Raw genomic sequence first — 22,612 nt, 5'->3', positions numbered from 1 at the left:
TTCAGCCTGTGAGGGATAGAAACTGGGGATATGAGAAATTCTCAAGTGGCAAAGGTAAAGGTGATCTGATGGGAGATAATAAGGAAGTGTACCTCAGATTTTTTTTAAAATCCAGGAGGGTGGAAAAGAAATGAAAAGTTTCAAATGTTTTCACTGTAATAAACTAGGCCATGTAAAGTCACAGTGTTGGTGGTTGAAGAAAAGCACTGGGAAGGCTGATGTGGTAAAACAGGATAAGACAGTGGGGTTTGTTAGAGTGGCAAAGCAACACCCAAGTGAAGCGAAGGAGGTGCAAAAGATCATACAGCCTGATCAAGAGGTGATTGATAAGAAGGTGCCAGGTGTCTTTAAAGAATTTACTTGTGGGGGTAAAGTTTACTCATGTGTATCAGGAGGAGCAGGTAAAGAAGTCACAATTTTAAGAGATATGGGAGCTAGTCAATCTTTAATGGTAAGAGATGAGGAGTTATGTAGGTTGGGAAGAATGTTGCCAGAAAAGGTGGTAATATGTGGAATTTAGGGTGAGAGGAATAGTGTTCAGTTATATAAGGTAAGGTTGGAAAGTCCAGTGAAGAGTGGTGAAGTGGTAGTAGGAGTAATAGAGAAACTATCTTGTCCAGAAATACAGTTTATCTTGGGGAATTATATAGCTGGATCGCAAGTGGGAATGATGCCTACTGTGGTTGATAAGCCAGTGGAAAATCAGACAACTGAAGTGTTGAAGGACGGATATCCTAGGATTTTTCCGGATTGTATAGTAACAAGGTCGCAAAGTCACAGGTTAAGACAAGAGGAGAAATCAAAGAGTGAAGATGAAGTTGAAGTGCAATTATCAGAAACGATATTTGATCAGATGGTTGAAAAAGAACAAGAACAGGTGGAGGATGAGGCGGATATTTTTAGTTCAGGAAAATTGGCGGAGTTACAACAAAAAGATAGAGAAATAAAACGGATGTATCAGAAAGCATACACGGAAGAGGAAACTGAGTGTATACCAGAGTGTCATTACCGTAAAAGTGATGTCCTGATGAGAAAATGGAGACCTTTACATATGCAGGCGATGAAAAGTGGGCAGAAGTTCATCAAGTAGTATTGCCGGTAGGGTATAGAAAGGAGGTGTTGCGAGTTGTACATGAGGTACCAGTGGGAGGTCATTTGGGAATAAGGAAAACTCAAGCTAAAATCAAGAAACATTTTTATTGGACTGGAAGACATAAAGATGTAGTTAAATTTTGTCAATCCTGTCACACATGTCAAGTGATAAGGAAACCTCAAGCAGTGATAAAACCAGCACCCTTAATACCCATTCCAGCATTTGAGGAACCTTTTACAAGGGTCCTAATTGATTGCGTAGGACCGCTTCCTAAAACAAAAAGTGGGAATCAATATCTTTTGACTATAATGGATGTGTGTACTAGGTTTCCAGAGGCCATTCCAATAGGTAATATTACATCTAAAAGGATTGTGGAGGAGCTACTTAAATTCTTTACGAGATATGGACTACCCACAGAAATACAATCGGATCAAGGATCAAATTTTACCTCAAAGTTATTCAAAGAAGTTATGGATAGCTTAGGAATAAAACAATTTAAATCAACTGAGTACCATCCAGAATCACAGGGAGCGTTAGAAAGGTTGCCTCAGACAATAAAGACAATGTTGAGGGCTTATTGCCAAGATTATCCAGAGGATTGGGATAAAGGAATTCCATTCGTACTGTTTGCAATTAGGAATGCATCTAATGAGTCAACCAAATTTAGTCCATTTGAACTAATTTTTGGTCATCAGGTAAGATGACCACTTAAATTGAATAAGAAAAAATTGGTGGGTGAGAAATCGGAAATTACATTATTAGATTACGTGTCAAATTATAGGGAACAATTAAATAGAGCAGGTGATTGGCAAGACAACATTTTAAAGTTGCACAAAATGGGATGAAACATGGGTCGTGGACAAGAAATCCAAAGTTCGTAATTTTGCCATTGGAGATAAAGTTTTAGTGTTTTTACCAGTGGTAGGTGAGTCTTTAAAAGCTAGGTTTTGTGGGCCTTATCAGATTGATAGGAAATTAAGTGAGGTGAATTGTGTGGTAAAAACACCAGATAGAAGGAAGACTCACCGAGTGTGTCATGTAATATGCTTAAAAGGTACTTTGAAAGGGAAGGAGAGAAAAAGTAGGTTTTAATGATTCTAACTGAAAGTGATGAATCAAATCCAGATGACTGTGAATTTGACATACCTCAAATTAAATTGGAAAATGAGGATGTTCTTAAAACTTGGGATAAATTGTTGAGTTATTTTCCAGAGGAAAAACAAACTGACTTGAAAGAGTTATTGATATCACATGGGCAAGTTTGTGGAGATAAATTGGGAAGTACTAAAATGGCTATACATGATGTCGATGTGGGAAATGCTGTTCCAATCAAACAGCATCCATATAGACTTAATCCTTTAAAATTGGCACAGGTTAACAAAGAGATTGAGAGTATGCTTTAAAATGGCATAATTGAAGTGGGTTGCAGCCAATGGAGCTCACCCATTGTGATGGTACCTAAACCAGGCGGTACCCAACGGTTGTGTGTGGACTATAGAAAGGTTAATGCAGTTACAAGAACGGACTCTTACCCTCTCCCACGTTTGGAGGATTATATTGAGAAAGTGGGACAGTCCGCTTTTATTTCCAAATTGGATTTAGTTAAAGGTTACTGGCAGGTACCTTTATCCGAAAGGGCGAAGGAAATTTCAGCTTTTGTGACTCCAGATGGGATATACCAGTTCAAAGTTATGCCATTTGTCATGAAAAACGCCCCAGCCACATTTCAACGGTTAATTAACATAGTTGTTTCAGGATTACCCAATTGTGTGGTATACATCGACTATCTGGTAATTTTCATCCAGCCATGGACACAACATTTAAAACATCTGATGGAGTTATTTGATCAACTTCAGGAGGCGTGTTTGGTTATAAATCTAGCCAAAAGTGAATTTGGAAAAGCCCAAATCACTTTCCTTGAGGAGTTTTCGATACCCTCGAGAAGAAGGGAAAAATGCGATTTCTTGGCATGAGTGGATTTGATCAAACATTTGTGAAAAGGTTTTGTAGCGTGATTGCTCCACTGATGGACATGCTGAAGAAATGTCAAAAATTTCAGTGGACAGCGGACTTTCAACAGGCATTTGAATGCCTGAAAACTGAGATAACCAATGCTCCTGTGTTGGAGAATTGCAAGGGACTCTGTGTTCAGATTGAACTAAAGTATCTGACTTTAAAGAGAAATGCTGAGGCGTAGAGCAATGGACGGATCGTGCAGAGACCTTCTTGTTCAAAGAGACTATCAATCATGAAAGAATTCAGTTGGAGGAAGAACAGAAAAAAAATGGACTATATTATTATACCTGTTTGCATGTGTTTTTTTAAAAACAATAAAGTATATTTACTGTGTGCATTTCTGAAAGGATGGTGAAAAGGTGAAAAATGAAACCATCTTGAAGTTGATGGTTTATTTTTTTTTCTTGGGGGGAGGTGTCATGAGTATGTCGCTTTAAGAACTGTTTGGCTGCTCATGTTACTGCAGAGATGTCAGAGTGTGGGTGGAGTTGTGCTCTGGTTCTGCTTTTTAGTTTCACTTTGAGAAAAGCTTGGGTGTGTCTCTGGTTTCATTTTTCAGTGTGTTGCAGCTGAAGTCAGCCAAAGCAGCTGTATTGTTGAGCTCTCTGCCATGAAGGACTATCTCTTGATCATTTGGTGAAGTCAGACATTTAAATGTTTTCAGCACTGAATTTAAACCCTGATGTGCTTCTGTTTAAAGGTTGTTACGTCTTCTGGGTGAAAAGGACAGCATACAGATTACTTAGTGTTGTATTCTTTGGGGGTTGTATTTGATTTACTGGTTGCTAACACGTTCACTGTTTGTTTTAGAAAGGTTAACTTGAGTTCATAGAATAAACATTGTTTTGCTTTAAAAAATACTTTTCCATTTTTGCTGTACCACACCTGTAGAGTGGGCCGTGTGCTCCCCATACCACAATCTATTAAAAGTTGTGGGTCAGGTGAACTCCATGATACACTTTGGGGTTCTCTAAACCCTGACCCATAACAATGTGCATATGTCAACATTTGGTGCCCCAATTTACTCCATAATCATGGTGAGTGTTGAAAGCCTCACCATCATTCCTATTGCAAAATCCGGAGTAGTAAGTCTCAGAGCATTTCTGTAACACAAAATTATTTCACCAAATGCTGCAAATGTTATTTTTAAATTTTAGCCTAGCCTGCCTCTAATTTGAAAACAAAAGGCGCTAATCGTACAAATTTTGTCTTGTGTCCTTTGAATCAGATGTAAATGTTTCAAGCTCTGCCCAGCAGTAAAATCAAAATCTTCAGTAATAAAAATGTGCTGCATTAATACAAATTCTGATTGTATTGTGGTGAGTTAATTAAAGCAGGCTTCTACATACATATTTCTCTCATCAAAAATGTGGTTGTATTGGAGAGAAAGCCTCCACTGACACTTCAATTACAAGCAGATGTTGGTCAATGATTTGATCAAACCGTAAGAAAAAGCTGCACTGGCAGTCAGCACATTAGCAATTGTTACCTCGTCACAAGTAAACAATATTCATGCTCCTGTTTGCATTCACACTCTGGAAAATATCTTAATATGAATGTGCTGTGATATATTACTGTTCCACTCACTTGAGATGGTAATATAATATATCCACTTACTTTTATAGATCCGATATTGTTTCATTTTCCAGTCTGGGCTTTTTACTACAGTAGAAAAAAAATGTACAATTACAGATAAAGTAGCTGGAAGTTACTCAACTGATTCATGTGCAGGCACAACTCACATAGCATGCATGCAAAGCCAAATACAGAGATGATGGGCCTGTACTGTAACCATTCTTCGATTCTACAAAGTACGTTACTTGATCGGGTGCATATATAAGGTTAGTGCAATTGATGTGATCGATATAGATTCCAGCAAAGCCTTGACAAGTTCCCACAGGGAGACTGATAAAGAAAGTAAAAGCACATAGGACCCAGGGTAACTTAGCAAGTTGGGTCCAAAACTGTCTGAGTTGTAGGAGACAGATGGTGGCGTGACTGGAGCTGGTGTCCAGTGGTGTATTTCAGGGATCAGTGCTTGGTCCCTTATTGCTCATGCTATATATCAACGATATAGATATGAATGTGGGGCGGGGGGATGATAAATAAGATTGCAGATGGCACAAAAATTGGGAGGATGGTTAATAGTGAGGAAGAAGGTTTCAGGTCGCAGGAAGATATAGATGGGTTGGTCAGATGGGTTGATCAATGGCAGATAGAATGGAACCCTGAAAAGTGCGGGGTGATATACTTTGGAAGGAGTAACAAGACAAGGGAGTATTCAATGGATGGCAGGTCACGGGAAAGCTCAGAGGAACAGAGCAATTTTGGGGCTGCTTGTCCACAAATCCCTGAAGTTGGCAGGACTGGTTAATAGGATAGCTAAGAAAGCATACGGGACATTTGCCTTAATCAGTTGTGACATAGATTATAAGAGCTGGGAGGTTATGTTGGAGCTGTGCAAAACTTTGGTTAGGCTGCAGCTGGAGTACTGTTTAAAATTCTGGTTGCCTCACCATAGGAAGGATGTGATTGCACGAGAGAGGGTGCAGAGGAGATTCACCAGGATTTTGCCTGGGATGGCACATTTGAGCTATGAAGAGAGGCTGGGGGGGCTTTGGTTATTTTCTTTAGAGCAGAGAAGACTGAGGGGGGACTATATTGACGTGTATACGATTATGAGGGGTATAGGAGAAAGCAGCTGTTCCCCTTAGTTAAAGTGATGTGGAGACCCTTAGTTAAAGGGTCAATAACGGAGGAGGGGGGGGGAGGGGGGGGGGGGGACATAATTTTAAGGTGAGGGACAGGAGATTTAGCGGGGATTTGAGGAAAATGTTTTTACCCAGAGGGTGGAATGCACTGCCTGGGAGGGTAATAGAGGCGGGAAACCTCACAACCTTTAAAAAGTACGTGGATGATAACCACAAAAGTGTTGCACTTTTCTGCATGAAGATCTAGTGGTGCCGAGGTTCAGCAAGGTGTATCTTTAGGTGGAGAGTTTGGATGGAGATGTTACAGTTTACCATATTGTGGATTATCAACCCAATTCAACAATAACTGTGGGGAACGATCAAAATGTTAACAGAATGAAGTGGGTATAAACATGGTTGATGGTAAAGACTAGGAGTCAGAGAAAGTTCCCCTTGGATGCAGGCTTGCAGACAGCCTCCTTTTAAAGTTGGTGTGAAGCTCCCTGTTTGAGATGGAATTAGAATCAGAGTGATCAGAGCTCTGAAGGAGACCATTCGGTCCGTCGTGACAGTGGCGGGCCCAGAGCAATTCACCTGGTGGCTTTCCCCGGTACCCCTGGAAAGTGTCCCTCTTCAGGTTAGCCCATTCAACCTCCTAGTTTTGGCGCGCGGATTAACGGGAGTGAGGACGAATCAACGACCTTTCTGTCCGGACTTATACTATCCCCTTTGTCAGTTACATACAGTGGGGGTGATATTGAAAAGGCAGAATATTGCAGGGTCAAGGGGAATTGGGACCAATTGGTGCCTCTGGAAGAGCCATCCGGGGACAGATGGGCCGAACGATCTCCTTCTGTTCTGCACAGTCCCTAACTAATCGCAGTTTAAAAAATAATATACAGTCGGGGTGAAAACACGAGCGCGAAGAAAATCGATGTCATGTCAGTTAGAGACAGGGGAAGAGCAATTTGCTGAGTGCAGTGCACAAACTTAAACAGCATTAAATAAAGAAGTGGCGAAATAGTGAGTTTATTTAAGATTACTTGAGCAGCCTCTGGTATCCAGTGATAAGATGATATTCCGATCCAAAGGGATGCCAAACCTTTCTTTTAGGAAAAGAAATAAGGCGATGTAGAAAGTGAGAGGGTGTTTTTTTTTTATTTGACAGCAGCCTGCGTGTGATGTGGACACTTTCCCTTTTCTCTGGGCTTTTCCTTCAGCTGCTGTCGTTGTGAACCGCACTCTGCCGGCTTGGACTGAGCAGTGAGCATCTTTCCTGGCTGCTGGCTGCGAAGAGAGCAGTGGCGAGGCGGGGGCAGCAACAATTGCAAGTCGCCCATGGCTGGGGAGCGCTGGCGTTTCAGGCAGGGGGAGCGAGGGTCCGCGTCATCGGCCGGTTAAATAGATCTGGGGTGGGGGATGCGGGGGGGGGGGGGGGATTCCAGCAGAAACCTTTCATCGCCCACAACTGCTCTGCCTCCAACAGTCCCGGGGAAGCTGATCCACTCCACTTGTGTGTGTGCCCTGGCTGACCTTGGCCAGCACTCAGGATGACTCACTGATCTGCGGCTCTTCAAAGTCGAGCAAAAGAGAAAAATAACCCCCCCCCCCCAACCCCGAGGAAGACTCCGTCACTCAACTCTGACTTATCCAGGTCTATCCATCACATGGCTTGTCAGTTCCAGCAGGAGATGTGGTCTGTCTACCTTTGAGTTTACTCAGGTGCTCCTGTATCAAGATCACCTAGAGGAGGCACTTTTGAAGACCTGTTTAAAGGCTGGAGAGGTGAACGTTCTTCTGCGGTTGCCTCTTCTCTCCCTCTGACCCCTCGCACAGCGATGGCTACTGAAGCTGACCTCCCAGACTGGAACCTCAGCACCATCTCCACCAACGTGACGGCCACCGAGCGGCTGTCCACAGCGGGAGGTTCGTTGGAGGGGTTAATGGTGACCTGCTCCATTGGAACCATCCTGTCCCTCATGTTCATCATCGGCGTGGTGGGCAATGTGTACACCCTGATGGTGATGTGCCACTCCATGCGCTCTGCCGCCTCCATGTACGTCTATATCATCAGCCTAGCGCTGGCGGACCTGCTCTACCTCTCCACCATCCCCTTCATCGTCTGCACCTACTTCGTGAAGGGCTGGTACTTCGGCGACATCGGCTGCCGGATCCTCTTCAGCGTTGACCTCCTCACCATGCACGCCAGCATCTTCACCCTGACGGTGATGAGCACCGAGCGCTACTTGGCCGTGGTCAAGCCCCTGGACACGGTCAAGAGGTCGAAAAGTTACAGGAAGGCCATCGCCGTGGTGATCTGGTTGACCTCCTTACTGCTGGCCTTGCCCATGATCATCATCATCAAGCTAATCCAAATCCGGGGCAAGTACATCTGCGCTCCCACCTGGGACACTCACATCTTTCGAATTTACATGACCGTCCTCTTCACCACCTGTATTTTAGCCCCTGGGATGATCATTGGCTACTTGTACATTAGGCTAGCCCGGACCTACTGGCTGTCCCAGGTGACCACTTTTAGCGATAAGCAAACCAAGCGCTCGCCCAACCAGAAGGTCCTCTACATGATCTTCACCATTGTCCTGGTCTTCTGGGCTTGCTTCCTGCCCTTCTGGGTCTGGCAGATGATCGAGCACTATCAGCCCCCCCTCCCCCTGTCCCAGAAGACACGGGGTCACATCAACTACCTGATGACTTGCCTGACCTACAGCAACAGCTGCATCAACCCCTTCCTCTACACCCTGCTCACCAAGAACTACAAGGAGTACCTGGGCAATCAGCACCGGAGCTTCAGCAACAGCAGCTCCTTCCACGGGAGGAATCACCGCTTCAAGCGCTCCTGTCGCCGCTCGCTGTCCTCCAGCAGCCAGCAGTACACCGAGTCCATGACTCTCAGCCAGATCTCCGGCTCAAACAACAGCAGCATCTAGGTAAGGGCATGACAGGGATTCCTTCTGCTGGTCGCGCTTTGTCCTACAGGATTAGGCTGGGGGGGGGGGGGAGGGGGGCAGCACGGTAGCACAGTGGTTAGCACAGTTGCTTCACCGTTCCAGGGTCCCCGGTTCGATTCCCTGCTTGGGTGACAGTCTGTGTGGAGTCTGCACGTTCTCCCCATCTCTGTGTGGGTTTCCTCCGGGTGCTCCGGTTTCCTCCTACAGTCCAAAGATGTGCAGGCTAGGTGGTTTGGCCATGATAAATTGCCCTTAATGTCCAAAAAAGGTTAAGTGGGGTTACTGGGTTACGGGGATAGGGTGGAGGCATGGGTTGAAGTAGCGTGCTCTTGCCAAGATCCGGTGCAGAATCGATGGGCCGAATGGCCTCCTTCTGCACTGTAAAATCTATGATTCTATGATTATAACACACAGGAGTATCGATTACCCATGGGTTATTTAACTGTCCACTGGTGCTAGTGTTAAATTCCTCTCTCTGTTATTTTAATGCAGGGTGCCTGCTCATTTAAAGTTAGTCTCTGAGTGCAGCCACGAACCTGGCTGGGTAAGAACCCATATTATTGCCCACGATTTCTAGTGTAGTTAGGGCAGCTGCTGAGATTAATCACCTTTACTGGAAGAATTGCAGGATTTAAATTAACATATCAGTAGATGTCCATTTGCTTCTGAAATTTAGTCTAAAATTCTGTTTCGCAGAAAAACTTTGTTTACATTTGGCTTAAGCAACCTCTTCTCGTCAATATTTTAAGCTATTTGAGTTCAATTCATTGTGAGATATTGTGAACTGTTAAAGAAAGCATATTTTGAATAGCTAATATGAAAGTTATTCAGGATGTGTATCACATGAACAACTAATTCTGCTTAACCATACAAACCATTCAGTACTCACACATTCATAAAATTAATACACAATAAAATAATTAAAACATCAGGATCCACTGATCAAACTCAACCATCAGCCTAACCAATTGGCAGTGTATCCCACCTAGATAGCTCTCTGTCCAAAACTGAGTTTTACCAGCTCCTGGGAATAAAGGGGAATGAAAGATTGTAGTCAATTTCGGAAAAAGGAAATCTATAGGGCAACATAGATATTCTCAGAAACCATGGACTGAGATGGCACAATATGGAAAAATAAAATGGAAAGGTGAGGAAAGTGCTTTAACAGGAGCAGATCCCAAATACGCAAATATCATTGGATTTAAATGAACTTGCCCATTATTTCCCTGTGTGACAATCTTGCTGTTTACTGATGATAACTATGCTTCCAGGAAAGATTCGTGAAATCTGTTGGTGTCAGTAGTTTGTTTGTGTAGCTTTAGCATATCATTAAAGAACGGTAATCACCAAAATGAGATATACAAATCAATACACCTGCAATTACACATTTAGTAATGCTTATCCAAAGAGACAGTTATAATTTTATTAACTATACCTCCCAAATGATGGTTATATTCACAGTTTGTTGACAAAAAAGTGATCCAACCTCCACTGATAATATTGCAATTATCTACATTAAAAATTGTAATTTTCGAACAACCTTTGTGGCTTTCCCTCTGAAAGGTTATATTAAATGGTTTATATTTGACATATCCTCACACTTATAACTTAATTCCATTCAGGTTGTTCATTTATTCGTGATCAGCAAGGTACTGAACTTTATTATCGTTTCCATTAGACCCGATGAGCAGTAAAAAGAAACAAATAGCAGATCCACAAGTCAGAACTTCCCAGCTAGCTTTTACAATTGTTTATTAGCCTAGACTTGGCGAAGCAAATTCTAAGAATGCCTGAGGATTAACCCGCACAGGATTAAACAGTGTGAATTTTCAAAGATATTAAGTAACTCAACCAACATAATGACAAATATTCTACAAAACCGTTATTCTATCCAGCAGTACAAAATTTAACAAAAGAGCAATTCTATCTTCTGATGATTGTTCAAGACAAGAGAAATTCCGTTCGAATGCTGCATACTTCGGGACCGTTGTGGTACAGTAAAGCTGACTCACAATCATCATGAATTTTAGAGTGTTTTAGATTAAAATTACGTCTTGCATTAAATTGAACATTTGAACCATCTACAAGAAGTAATACTTCAGGGGAATCTGAAATAAGTATATTTAAAAATAAGATGAGCATTGTCTGGTTTTCCACTTTGAGAATCAGATTTTCTAAATTGTAGACTAAAATCAAGCAACAAAAATGACAACTAACAGCAAGATACTGGAGAAGTGATTAAACACTGTACAAATATATTCTCATCTGACTGTTTTCTATAAACGGAAAAAAAATATCCAGTTGACTGAACAAAAACCATTACTCAACATTGAATTGTCATTTAGGTCAAAAAACTAAAAGCCTTTCAGATTATCCAGTTATCATAGCCTCTGAACACAACTACCCTGCAGATTATAAACTTCTCCTTAAAGTTAAGCTTTAATCAGTGACTCCATCCTGATTAATAAGATATTGAATTTAAAAGGAAAAGGACACTAGCCATTCTGTAATAACAGTATTCCTTCCGTGACTTCTGTATCATTCTGTGCTTGTAAAAGTTGTGTTAATACTTAAGTCAACCTGTAATTTATTTTTCTCCGCATGCATTCATAAAACACTAACAAGCGTTAGCCTAAATACAAAGCAACCGGGCTTCTGGTTTTCATGGAAAAATAGATGAGATCATAGAATCTGATCCCTAAAACTGCTGGAAACCTGAAAATCTCAAATAATTAAAAAATGGTATTTTACTTGTTTAGTCATGATAACTCTGGGGCTGTAATTGAGAACAAATGGAATCGTGGAATGGGCATGGAAAGCGCAGATGTCTGGTAAAAGTTTTGAAATCCTATGGAATAAAAATAGAATTCTAATACTCAGCTAACATAAACCAGTGCCTCTAAAACTATCTTTGAAGTGATAACTTGTGATAGAGCTCATTGAAAAATGACTCATCAAAATCCATTTAGTCCATTCTATCATGTCGTCATTAAATAGTTAAAAGACAGAAGTACTTATGTAAAGAGTTGATCAAGTGATATTTCAACCAGTTTGGAGCCAATTTTTGCATTCATAGAAACATAGGAAATAGGAGCAGGGGAGGCCATTTGGCCCCTTTGAGCCTGCTCCGCCATTCATTATGATCATGGCTGATCATCCAACTCAAAGCCTGACCTTGCCTTCCCCCCCATATCCTTTGATTCCCCTTCACCCCCCAGTTAGCTATAGCTAACTGCTTCTTGAAAAAATACAGTGTTTTGGCTTTAACTGCTTTCAGTGGTAGCGAATTCCACAGGCTGACCTGTGGAATTCCCAACTAATATTTAGAATGCTTACAGTGAGGCAAAATTATTCATGCCCAAAGATGTAAAAATTCATTTGATGCAACGCAACATCCTGGAAATGTATCTGTGAAGGTTACTTCTCTGGTTTATTTCTAATTATATTGTAAATGTGATTTTATTTTGCCCTAAAGTTGGAAAGTAAATAAGGAAAAGATCAAGCAGCTGACCACTTGTACATCAATAATTTCTTTGATTGAGCAACTGAAGCAAATGTGAATAAAATGTGTGGTAACTGTTCCTTCTTTATTTTTGTGGAGTATTATTATTATCATGAAGTGAGAGACCTTAGTGGTGGGGACTAAATAGTACTGTTTTCAAATACATGGTATAAGGTATAATAGCTGAGTCAACCCAAATTATTCAGGCAAAATGATTATGAACTTCAATGTTAAATTTCTTCCATGAATGATTGAGCATTTGGACAAATATGAGCTAGCACAGAGTGTCATGATAGATTTATAAATGATAACTCCTATCAAAGGAACTGAGTTGATTATTTGAGGAGGGAATAAACATGTTGGATAAAAGAGTGTATATGGATGTTATTTATGTGGACTTTCAGGGGGCCTTGGGCACCTTTCCACATATGAGATTGTTAAGGAAAAGCACTTGAGATTGAGGGCAGCCTAATGATTTGGATAGGGGATTGGTTATAAGAAGGGGATAGAGCTCCGGGCTATTCATTATGTACTCAAGTTGGCAGGATATGACAAGTGGGCTCCCCCAGGGAATCTGTACAGGGCATCAACTTTTCATTTTATTATAAATGACCGGAATGAACGAATGGATAACTATAAAATCTAAGTTTGCTGACAATGTTATGTTCAGTGCTAATACGGGCATGCTGGAGCAGAACATTGTAGTGGGACATTGATAGATTCAGTAAATTACCAAAATTGTGACAGATGGAGTTCAGTCTGGAAAAATGTGAGGTTATCCATTTTGGATCTAAAAACAATAGATCGGAGCATTTCCTATTGGTGAGAAACTGGGAACTACTGGATGGATAGAAAAGTTTAGGTATCCAAGTAAAGAAAGCTAGTAGGTAAGTACAAAAAATCTTTTAAAATGAATCCAATATTGGATTTCATTTTAAAATGTTTGCAACAGAGAAGAGTGGAAATTCAGTAACAGCAGTACAAAGCTTTGTTTAGACCCCATCAAGACTATTGCATTTAATTCTGCGCATTGACTTTCACAAAGGACATGTTGGCTTTGGAGGGGTGTAGTTCCACCAGAATGACATCGGGGCTAAAAGGACTAAATTTTGGAAACAGTTGCATGGACTAAGCTTGTCGTTTTGGAATGTACTTGATTAAGGGGTGATCTAATTGACCAAAAAGGTTCACAGACAGAAACCACTTCTTTAACGGAGAGCAATGGGGCATAAATCCTTAAAATTAGAGCTAGACCCAGGTGATGTCAGAAAGCACTTTTTCACACAAGGGTAGTAGAAATCTGGTCTCCCCCCAAAATGTTTTTGAGGCTAGGTCAGTTGAAAATTTCAAAACATGAGATTCATAGGTTGAGTGAGGCAAGAATATTAATAGTTACTGATCCAAGGTGGGTAGCTAGAATTAAGCTACAGGTCAGCCATGATCTGATTGAATGGTGAACAGGCTCAAGGGCTGAATTGCCGAAATCAGTTCCTGTATGTATGCAGCCATCCGGTTAAGATAACTATCCGTGTGTTCTAATTTAACTACTTTTATTTACCCTCAAATGGTTAGGCACCTATTTCATCTATAAAAAAAACATAGTACATTAAATGAGGAATGGTCTAAGTTGCTCAATATCAACCTCAGATAAGCGCTCACACTTCAAGATGACAATTGTCCCTGAATTTCCTTGATGTGGTGCCAGGAGATTATACTGTTCACCAGCATGTGGTGTTTCTGGATAAAGTAACTTGCACCTGAAGTGGTGTCAGTTGTGATGTAATTACTTTTTAAAAGCACAATGAGCATCTTAGGTCCCAGGAAACAGAATGAGGCAGCCTCGAAAGATGACAGTCTTTGTGAAAGCTCTTGGGTACAGCAGGGCAAGGCAACAGATTTTATTGTCTTTGCCGTTTGTAGAATCGGAGAAGCTGCCACATAGGTGAGGACTTCTTGCAACCAGCACGATAGGTAGCAACACAATAAAATAAATGCAAATTTCTTCGATCATTTTTTAATGTGATAATGGCAGAACGGTATATGTTCTGAAGATAGAAGGGAAACACATAGCCGTATTTTCAAATTCTAAAATGGCCATCCTGTCCGTGATTTCATCAGCTTAACAACAATTATTCCCCGAGGAATTGGATTGGAACTATGTGTTGTGTTATGTAATTTGGAATAACACAAGCTGCCACTTGATGCAGTTTCGAGTAAAACTGCTCCAGACTTTGAAGTGAGTTCAATGTGTTTTATTGAACTATTAGCACAGTTCTCAATGAGTTTGACTCTCTGTTAAGCTAAATGTAGTAACTCAGTCTAACTGAACCAGCCTTGCTCGAAGCCACGTGCTGGGGTGTGATGCTGAGGATACACCCTGTCTCATTCTGTAGATGTTGGTCTGTGGAAAGAGGCGGGGTGTGAGTGCCTCATCTCTTTTATAGTGAGCTACCACCCCTGAGTGTCCTGACTGCTCATTGGTCGTATCCTATTCTATGTGTTCATTAGATGCATGTTTGCATATCATGACATCTCCCCTTTTTTTAATGTTTTGTTGGCGTATGTGAATGTATTTACATGTGAATGAGTCTGTCTAACGTGACTGTCGGAGGACAACAGAACAGAGCAAACAAAACAAACGTTCACAAGTCCAGTCTCTGAGGCTTGCATCTGATCCTGGTCGACCGCCGGAGTAGTGGGGGAGGGGACGCCGGCACCTTGACCGGCGGGATGGAAGCCTGACTGGTGGCCTCGTGGTGCGAGGTATCAGGAGGTAGCAATTCAACGTATGGAAATGGAGGAGAAAGTGGTTGCGGGCAGGCAACTTTGCGCAGTGCCCGTTGATTCCTTCGCACAATGGAGCTATCAGCCATACGTACAACATAAGAGCTGGGCGCGGCCTGTTGAACAACAACAGCCGGGGCAGACCACCCACCATCCGGTATCTGGATCCTGACAGTGTCTGCCGGGGATAGCACGGCCAGATCGGTGGCATGAGCATCATAGCCCTGCTTTTGACGGTCACTGAGCTGCTGCATCTTCTGCAGCACCGGGAGGTGATCCAGGTTGGGCAGATGTCTGGCTGGAAGCGTCGTCCGCAGGTCCCTGTTCATCAGCAGTTGAGCTGGTGACATGCCTGTGGACAATGGAGTCGCCTTGTACACGAGCAGTGCAAGGTATATGTCGGAAGCAGAGCCTTGCAGATAAGCTGTTTCACAATGTGCACCCCTTTCTTGACTTTCCCATTGGACTGCGGATAGTGCGGACTGGAGGTGACATGCTGGCAATTGTATGACCTGGCAAACGTGGACCATTCTCGACTGGTAAAGCACGGGCCATTGTTGCTCATGATGGTGATTGGGATGCCATGCCTTGAGAACATCTGCTTACAGGCTTTGATGATGTCCGAGAGGTGAGGTCCGGGTGCTTCAGCACCTCAGGGTAATTCGAGAAATAGTCGACGATCAATACGTAGTCGCCACCATTCGCTTGAAAGAGGTCGATGCCAACCTTGGACCACGGAGAGGTCGCTATGTCATGCTGTTGGAGCATCTCCTTGCCCTGCGCTGGCTGGAACTGCTGACAAGTGGCACAGTTCAGGACCATGTTCGTGATGTCCTGGCTGATGCTGGGCCAGTAGACAGGTTGCCGGGCTCTGCGTCTGCACTTCTCGACGGCCAGGTGTCCCTCATGAATCTGGCGCAGCACCATGCTCTGGAGACTGAGCGGAATGACAACCCTGTTCAGCTTGAGGAGGATACCATCAATCACCATCAGGTCATCCTTCACATTGTAAGATTGTGGGCACTGCCCTTTCTGCCAGCCATTGGTGAGGTTGTGGATGACGTGCTGCAAGAGGGGGTCTTTGGCTGTCTTATCACGGATGAGAACTACCTTCTCATCTGTCGCTGGGAGAGTGCTAGCACACAGCTGCACCTGCGATTTGATGTGCTGGATGATCTCCAGCGGCTCACTGGGTGAGGTGACGGAGCGGGACAATGCATCAGAAATGATGAGCTCCTTGCCATGTGCGTACACCAAGTTGAAGTCATACCTCCTAAGTTTAAGCAGGATTCTCTGCAACCGAGGCGTCATGTCGTTCAGGTCCTTGTGGATAATGTGGATCAGAGGCCTATGATCCGTCTCGACAATGAATGTTGGCAGGCCGTAGACATGATCATGAAATTTGAGGATGCCGGTGAGAAGACCCAAGCACTCCTTCTCAATCTTAGCATATCTGGTTTCAGTGGGCGTCATCGCCCTTGATGCGTAGGCTACTGGTGCCCAGGATGATGTGTCATCTCGTTGAAGCAACACCACATCGATGCCATCCTGACTCGCATCTGTGGATATCTTTGTCTCCCTGTCCGGGTCGAAGAATGCCAGGACTGGTGCAGTGGTGAGCTTGGCTTTCAGCTCCAGCCATTCTGTCTGGTGTGCCGCCTTCCACTCAAAGGCAGTTGACTTTTTCACCAGATTGCATAGGGCCGTGGTGTATGTGGCCACGTTTGGAATGAACTTGCCCTGAAAATTGACCATACCCAAGAAGCGCAGTGTCATGATATTCAAACACACACATCATGATAGACAGACCAACAGACAAATTAGCTCACATAACACGACAGCCAATCACAGACAAGGACAGAGACCGTATAAGACAAGAAACACGACACCTGGTGGTCAGTCCATCTAGAGACCAGGACAAGGACAGGACCTGATTAACAACACACTCAGGGAGTCACTACGTGCAGAGTATCAAGACAGATCTGTAAATAGCAAGTTGGAATAAAACAGCATTGTACCAAATGCAACCGTGTTGGTTCATCTGTACCTCAGAACACCCAACACCACACGCAGCACCGACTTTTTGTCCTCAGGGACCTTCATCGCCTCGATGGCCTTGATTTTGTCTGTGTCCGGGCACACACCATGCTGTGAGATCTGGTCGCCTAGGAACTTGAGCGTCGATGTGCCAAAACAACATTTGGACCTGTTTAACTTTAGGCCGTTGGCATGTACACGGTGGAATGCCTTCTGGAGACGGGACACATGTTCTTCAGGGGTCGTGGACCAAATGATAATGTTGTCCACGTACACATGAATCCCTTCAATGCCTTCCATCATCTGCTCCATGATGCTATGGAATATCTCCGATGCCGAGATGATGCCAAATTGCATGCGATTGTAGCAGTATCTGCCAAAAGGCGTGTTGAAGGTGCAGAGCCTTCTGCTGGACTCTTCCAGCTGGATTTGCCAAAATCACTGTGATGCATCCAATTTGGTGAAGAAGCGCGCGTGTGCCATCTCACTCGTGACTTCCTCCTGCTTCGGGATGGGGTAGTGTTCCCGCATGATATTTTTATTGAGATCCTTGGGATCAATGCAGATGCGCAGGTCCCTCGAAGGCTTCTTTACGCACACCATCGAGCTGACCCGGTCAGTCGGTTCGGTGACCGTGGATATGATGCCTTTTTGCTGAAGATCCTTGAGCTGTGCCTTCAGGCGCACTCTCAGTGGAGCAGGGAACACGTCGTGGTGCGTGGACCACTGGCTTTGCATCAGGTCATAGCAGAATCTTGTATCGATACAGCAGCGTTCCCATCCCGTTGAACACATGTGGATACTGGGCGAGAATGTCGTCGATGCCGGCCTGAAGATCCACATGGGAGGATGTTGTGGTGTAAACCCTTTGAATGAGGTTCAGCTGCTTGCAGGCGTGCGCACCTAGTAGGGCTGCCCTGTCCGGCTTAACAATTTCAAAGCTTAACCGTGCTTGTGTGTGTCGGTTGGATACGTGCAGACGGCAGGATCCCAGTGCCGCGATGGCATTCCCGTTGTAATCCAGGAGCTTGCAGGCAGCTGGAAGGACTGTGGGGGGGCTTCTTACTGCGTCTGAAGTCTACCTGTGAGAGGAGGTTGGCAGAGGCACCTGTGTCCAGCTTGAACTGGGTGGGGCAGTGGTTGACCTTCATCACTGCTCGCCATTCGTCCTCGGAATCCACAGCTAGGATTGACTGGACATGCGATGGGACTGGTGTGGCATCTTCACACGTTGTAATAATGCCCACACGGTAGGCGTTGTCCAGGCATTCATCATCTGGATCCATTGCACTGCCAGGATCAGAATCCTGTCGGTGTTGTTGCACACTCCGAATACGACGTTGTCGGAATTGGGAACACTGGCTCCTGACTGGTGGTGCAGATCTGCACAGGACTGCATAGTGGCCTGGCTTCCCGCAATTTAAACAGCGTCTGCCTCTTGCAGGGCAGATTTTCTTTAAATGGACGGTGACACAGTTCGAACACGTCATGACGTTGGCGTCCTGACGCTCCGTGCATCGTTGTACATGTGCAGTGCGGTTCTCTGACATTTGCACCTGCGCAGTGCAGGGTTCAGCCGGTTCGTTATCCCATTCGCATCGAGCATGCGTCGAGCCCCAGGAAGAGCGCGCGAAATGGCCGCTTTCGTCAATGTTGAGGCACTGCATCCGAGAGATGGCCTGCACACTCTCCGCCTCGTGGGAAACTAGTTTATCATTTTCTGCCATTTTGTACTGGGAATAGCGATTTTCAGCGTGCTCATGCACTGTGCATGTTTCAATCGCGACTGGCAGGGTCATGTGCTTGATCTTCAGTTACTGCTCTCTCAGAGGATCAGAGTGAACTCCAAAAACGATTTAGTCTCTGATCATGGAGTCAGTGATATCATCGAAGTTGCAGGATTGCGCTAGCAGTCTAAGGTTAGTTAAATATGAGTTGAAGGATTCGTCTTAACCTTGCAATCGCTGCTTGAATATGTAGTGCTCGAAGATTTCATTGGTGTCCACCTTACAGTGGCTGTCAAACTTGTCCAGGATGGTCTGAAACTTTGTCTTGTCCTGGTCTTCGGTGAAGTGAATGGAGTTGAATATTTCCAAGACGTGATCACCCGCTGTGGTGAGGAAAAGAGCTATCTTCCGTGCTTCAGACGCACCATTGAGGTCTGATGCTTCGACGTAAAGCTGAAATTTCTGCTTGAATGTCCACCAGTTGGTATTGAGATTGCCGGAGGCCCTGAGCTGGTGTGGAGCCGGAATCTTTTCCATTGTGTCGGTATACATTCGTTGGTCGTCACGGACCTTGCTGAGTTGAACTAACTAGATTGAACAGACTCCTGGTATCATGTTGTGTTATGTAATTTGGAATAACACAAGCTGCCACTTGATGCAGTTTTGAGTAAAAGGTGCTCCAGACTTTGAAGTGAGTTCAGTGTGTTTTATTGAACTATTAGCACAGTTCTCAATGAATTTGATTTTCTGCTAATCGAAATGTAGTAACTCAGTCTAACTGAACCAGTCTTGCTCTAAGCCACGTGCTGGGGTGTGATGCTGAGGATACACCCTGTCTCACTCTGTAGATGTTGGTCTGTGGAAAGAGGGGGGGGGGGGTGTGTGAGTGCCTCATCCCTTTTATAGTGAGATACCACCCCTGAGTGTACTGATTGCTCATTGGTCGTACCCTATTCTATGTGTTTATTGGCTGCATGTTTGCATGTCATGACACTGTGTAAGTTAGTGGGGGCATGGAATGCACTGCCTGTGGAAGTAGTTGAGTCGGAAACATTAGGGACCTTCAAGCAGCTATTGGATAGGTACATGGATTACGGTAGAATGATATAGTGTAGATTAATTTGTTCTTAAGGGCAGTACGGTAGCATTGTGGATATCACAATTGCTTCACAGTTCCAGGGTCCCAGGTTCGATTCCGGCTTGGGTCACTGTCTGTGCGGAGTCTGCACATCCTCCCCGTGTGTGCGTGGGTTTCCTCCGGGTGCTCCGGTTTCCTCCCAAAGTCCAAAGATGTGCAGGTTAGGTGGATTGGCCATGATAAATTGCCCTTAGTGTCCAAAATTGCCCTTAGTGTTGGATGGGGTTACTGGGTTATGGGGATAGGGTGGAGGTGTTGACCTTGGGTAGCGTGCTCTTTCCAAGAGCCGGTGCAGACTCGATGGGCCGAATGGCCTCCCTCTGCACTGTAAATTCTATGATAATGATTACCCTTGGTCGAATGGTTCCTTGATGTCAAGGGCAGTCACTCTCACCTCACCTATGGAATTCAGATCGACCAATTTTTAGAAAAATCTGTAATGTCTGGAGCTGAGTGGTCCTGGTAAACCCCAAACTGAGCATTTGTGTATAGGCTATCAGTGAATAGGTGTCACTGAAAGCACTGCTGACGCCTCCAAGCATCATAGCAATTAGTCATGTTGGATTTGTCCTTTTTGGACATGGGGATTTTACATATTGCCAAGCAGATGCCTGCGTTTTTGCTGTACTGAAACAGCTTGATGTTCAGACTACAACCGGGATCACTTCAGTGATGAATGCCATAAAGCTGAAGATCATGGTGTGTGAGTATCAGAACTTTTTCCTGAACCAGTAGTAACTGAAAGGTCAATTGGCTATCGCTCATCTCTCATTAGTTCAGTGCACAAAAGCATTGTGCTTATAGACACTGGAAATAGGTTGGAGTGGGTGCAAATTATTATGTAAATATGCTCTGAAAATCTAACCCTCTGCCCTGAACCCTCCTTATTACCACTCCTTAACAATACCTGAGTAACCAATTAACATTCAATTTTCAGGTTATCATGTGAACAATTGCCATTTTGTCAACACAATGATCTTCCCTGCCCAGCTTTTATTTTAGAGAGATACTGGATGACACATAGGGCGGCATGGTAGCACAGTGGTTAGCACTGTTGCCTCAGAGCGCCAGGGTCGTTAGTTCAATTCCAGCCTTGGGTGACTGTCTGTGTGGAGTTTGCACTTTCTCCCCGTGCCTGACTAATATTTATAACCAATTAGAAAGGTTATGATGCAGATCAAGCCTGAACATATCAAGGAAAAATAATACAATCATTGCAATTATCTAAAAAATGTTATTCCAAACTATCACATTGTGCCATTCACAGCATTCTGAGCGATACTGACATCTCCACAGCATCTAACCAGAATAATAATTTCCATGAAATTTCTACTTTCAGGACGATTTAGATAGATCAATTTGGATCATCTCGGGAATAGTTGCTTCCAATTTATAATTTTTGAAAATAAAAGTTCTTGATTGTTTATTTGAAGTCCTCTGAGAATTTTGTATGATAAAATTAATTGATTTTTCTGGACAGTAATACATTGTGTTGACTTGCCTTGATTGTACCCTTGACATGAGTGAGTTAAACGGAGTAAAGGGAATGCCTGGAAATTAATATTGGCACAATGAAATGAATGTTTATTTGTCCTCAGATTTTCTTTTAATCAAAGAGAGATTTTTGATAGCATCTTTCATGTCCTCATGGCAGTCCAATGTTCTGCATGGACAATGAAATATACTTGGAATGTAGGTTCCGTTAGGATGTAACAAACACCGAAGCCAGTTTTTGAAGTCCCACAAATAGTGATGAGATAAATGGTCATATTATCTGTTGTTTTCTAATGGTTAGGTGCTCTTAAGGACACCAAATAAACATGGTGTCCTCCTTTGAATATTGTCCCACAATCTTCTACATCTACCTAAGCGTGAAGGCACAGCCTTGCTTTGCGTATCCCAGCTGAAAGACAACACCTCCAGTATTCTCTCAGTGCTGACTGAAGCATCAGCCATTATGTGCTGAAGGCATCAAAGTGAAACCTAAAAGCATAGCTTGAGAGGTGGGAGTGTTGAGCCAAGGCTGACACTATTATTGCAGAGCCAGCATGAATCCATCTATTTTTAGCAGCTTCAATAGGGTACAAATTAAGCTTAAACTCGGCTTTTTATTCTTTCTTGGAATGTGGGTGTCGCTGCCTAGTCCAGAAACTGGTGCCCATTCTTAATTGACCTTGAGTGGTGGTGAGCTACCTTCTTGAACTGCTGCAGTCCATTTGGTACAAGTCCATCCATGGTGCTACTGGGAAGGGAGTTCCAAGATTTTGATCTCATGACAGGGAAGGAGGGGCAGTTTAGTTCCAAGCCATGATGTTCTGTGGTTTGCACATGTTTGTGTGAATGTGGGGAAGGGTTTCCCATGCGTCTGCTGCCTTTCTCCTTCTAGGTGGTAGAGGTTGCAGATTTGGAAGGCTCTGTAGAAAGAGCCTTGGTGAGTTGTTGCAACACATCATGTATGCAGTAGACACTGCTGCCACTGTGTGTCTGTAGTGGAAGGAGTAAATATTTAAGGTGGTGATTACAAAGTTGATCGAACAGGCTGTTTTGTCCTAGATGGTGTCAAGCTTCTTGAGTGTTGTTGGAGCCGCACTCATACAACCAAGTGGAGAGTATTCCATCATACTCCTGAGTTGTGCCTTTGGGAGGTGCAGGTTTG

General features: G+C 43.7%; 1 protein-coding gene across 1 annotated transcript in view; it reads left to right on the top strand.

Annotated features, from left to right (window-relative positions):
• The first annotated feature begins 7,269 nt into the window (after positions 1–7,269).
• The window catches only part of LOC140395483 (urotensin-2 receptor-like), a 33,686-nt gene continuing 18,343 nt past the window's right edge, over positions 7,270–22,612 (top strand). Inside the window, exon 1 of the mRNA XM_072483279.1 lies at positions 7,270–8,747. Within this exon, the coding sequence (XP_072339380.1) occupies positions 7,638–8,747 (1,110 nt within the window). The 5' untranslated portion in view covers positions 7,270–7,637. The remainder of the gene's footprint in view (positions 8,748–22,612) is intronic.

The sequence above is a fragment of the Scyliorhinus torazame genome, chromosome 18 (genome assembly GCF_047496885.1).
Source record: "Scyliorhinus torazame isolate Kashiwa2021f chromosome 18, sScyTor2.1, whole genome shotgun sequence".
Classification (NCBI taxonomy): Eukaryota; Metazoa; Chordata; class Chondrichthyes; order Carcharhiniformes; family Scyliorhinidae; genus Scyliorhinus; species Scyliorhinus torazame.
The sequence above is the reverse complement of the archived record's forward strand: the minus strand, read 5'-3'. Positions and strand labels throughout refer to the sequence as shown.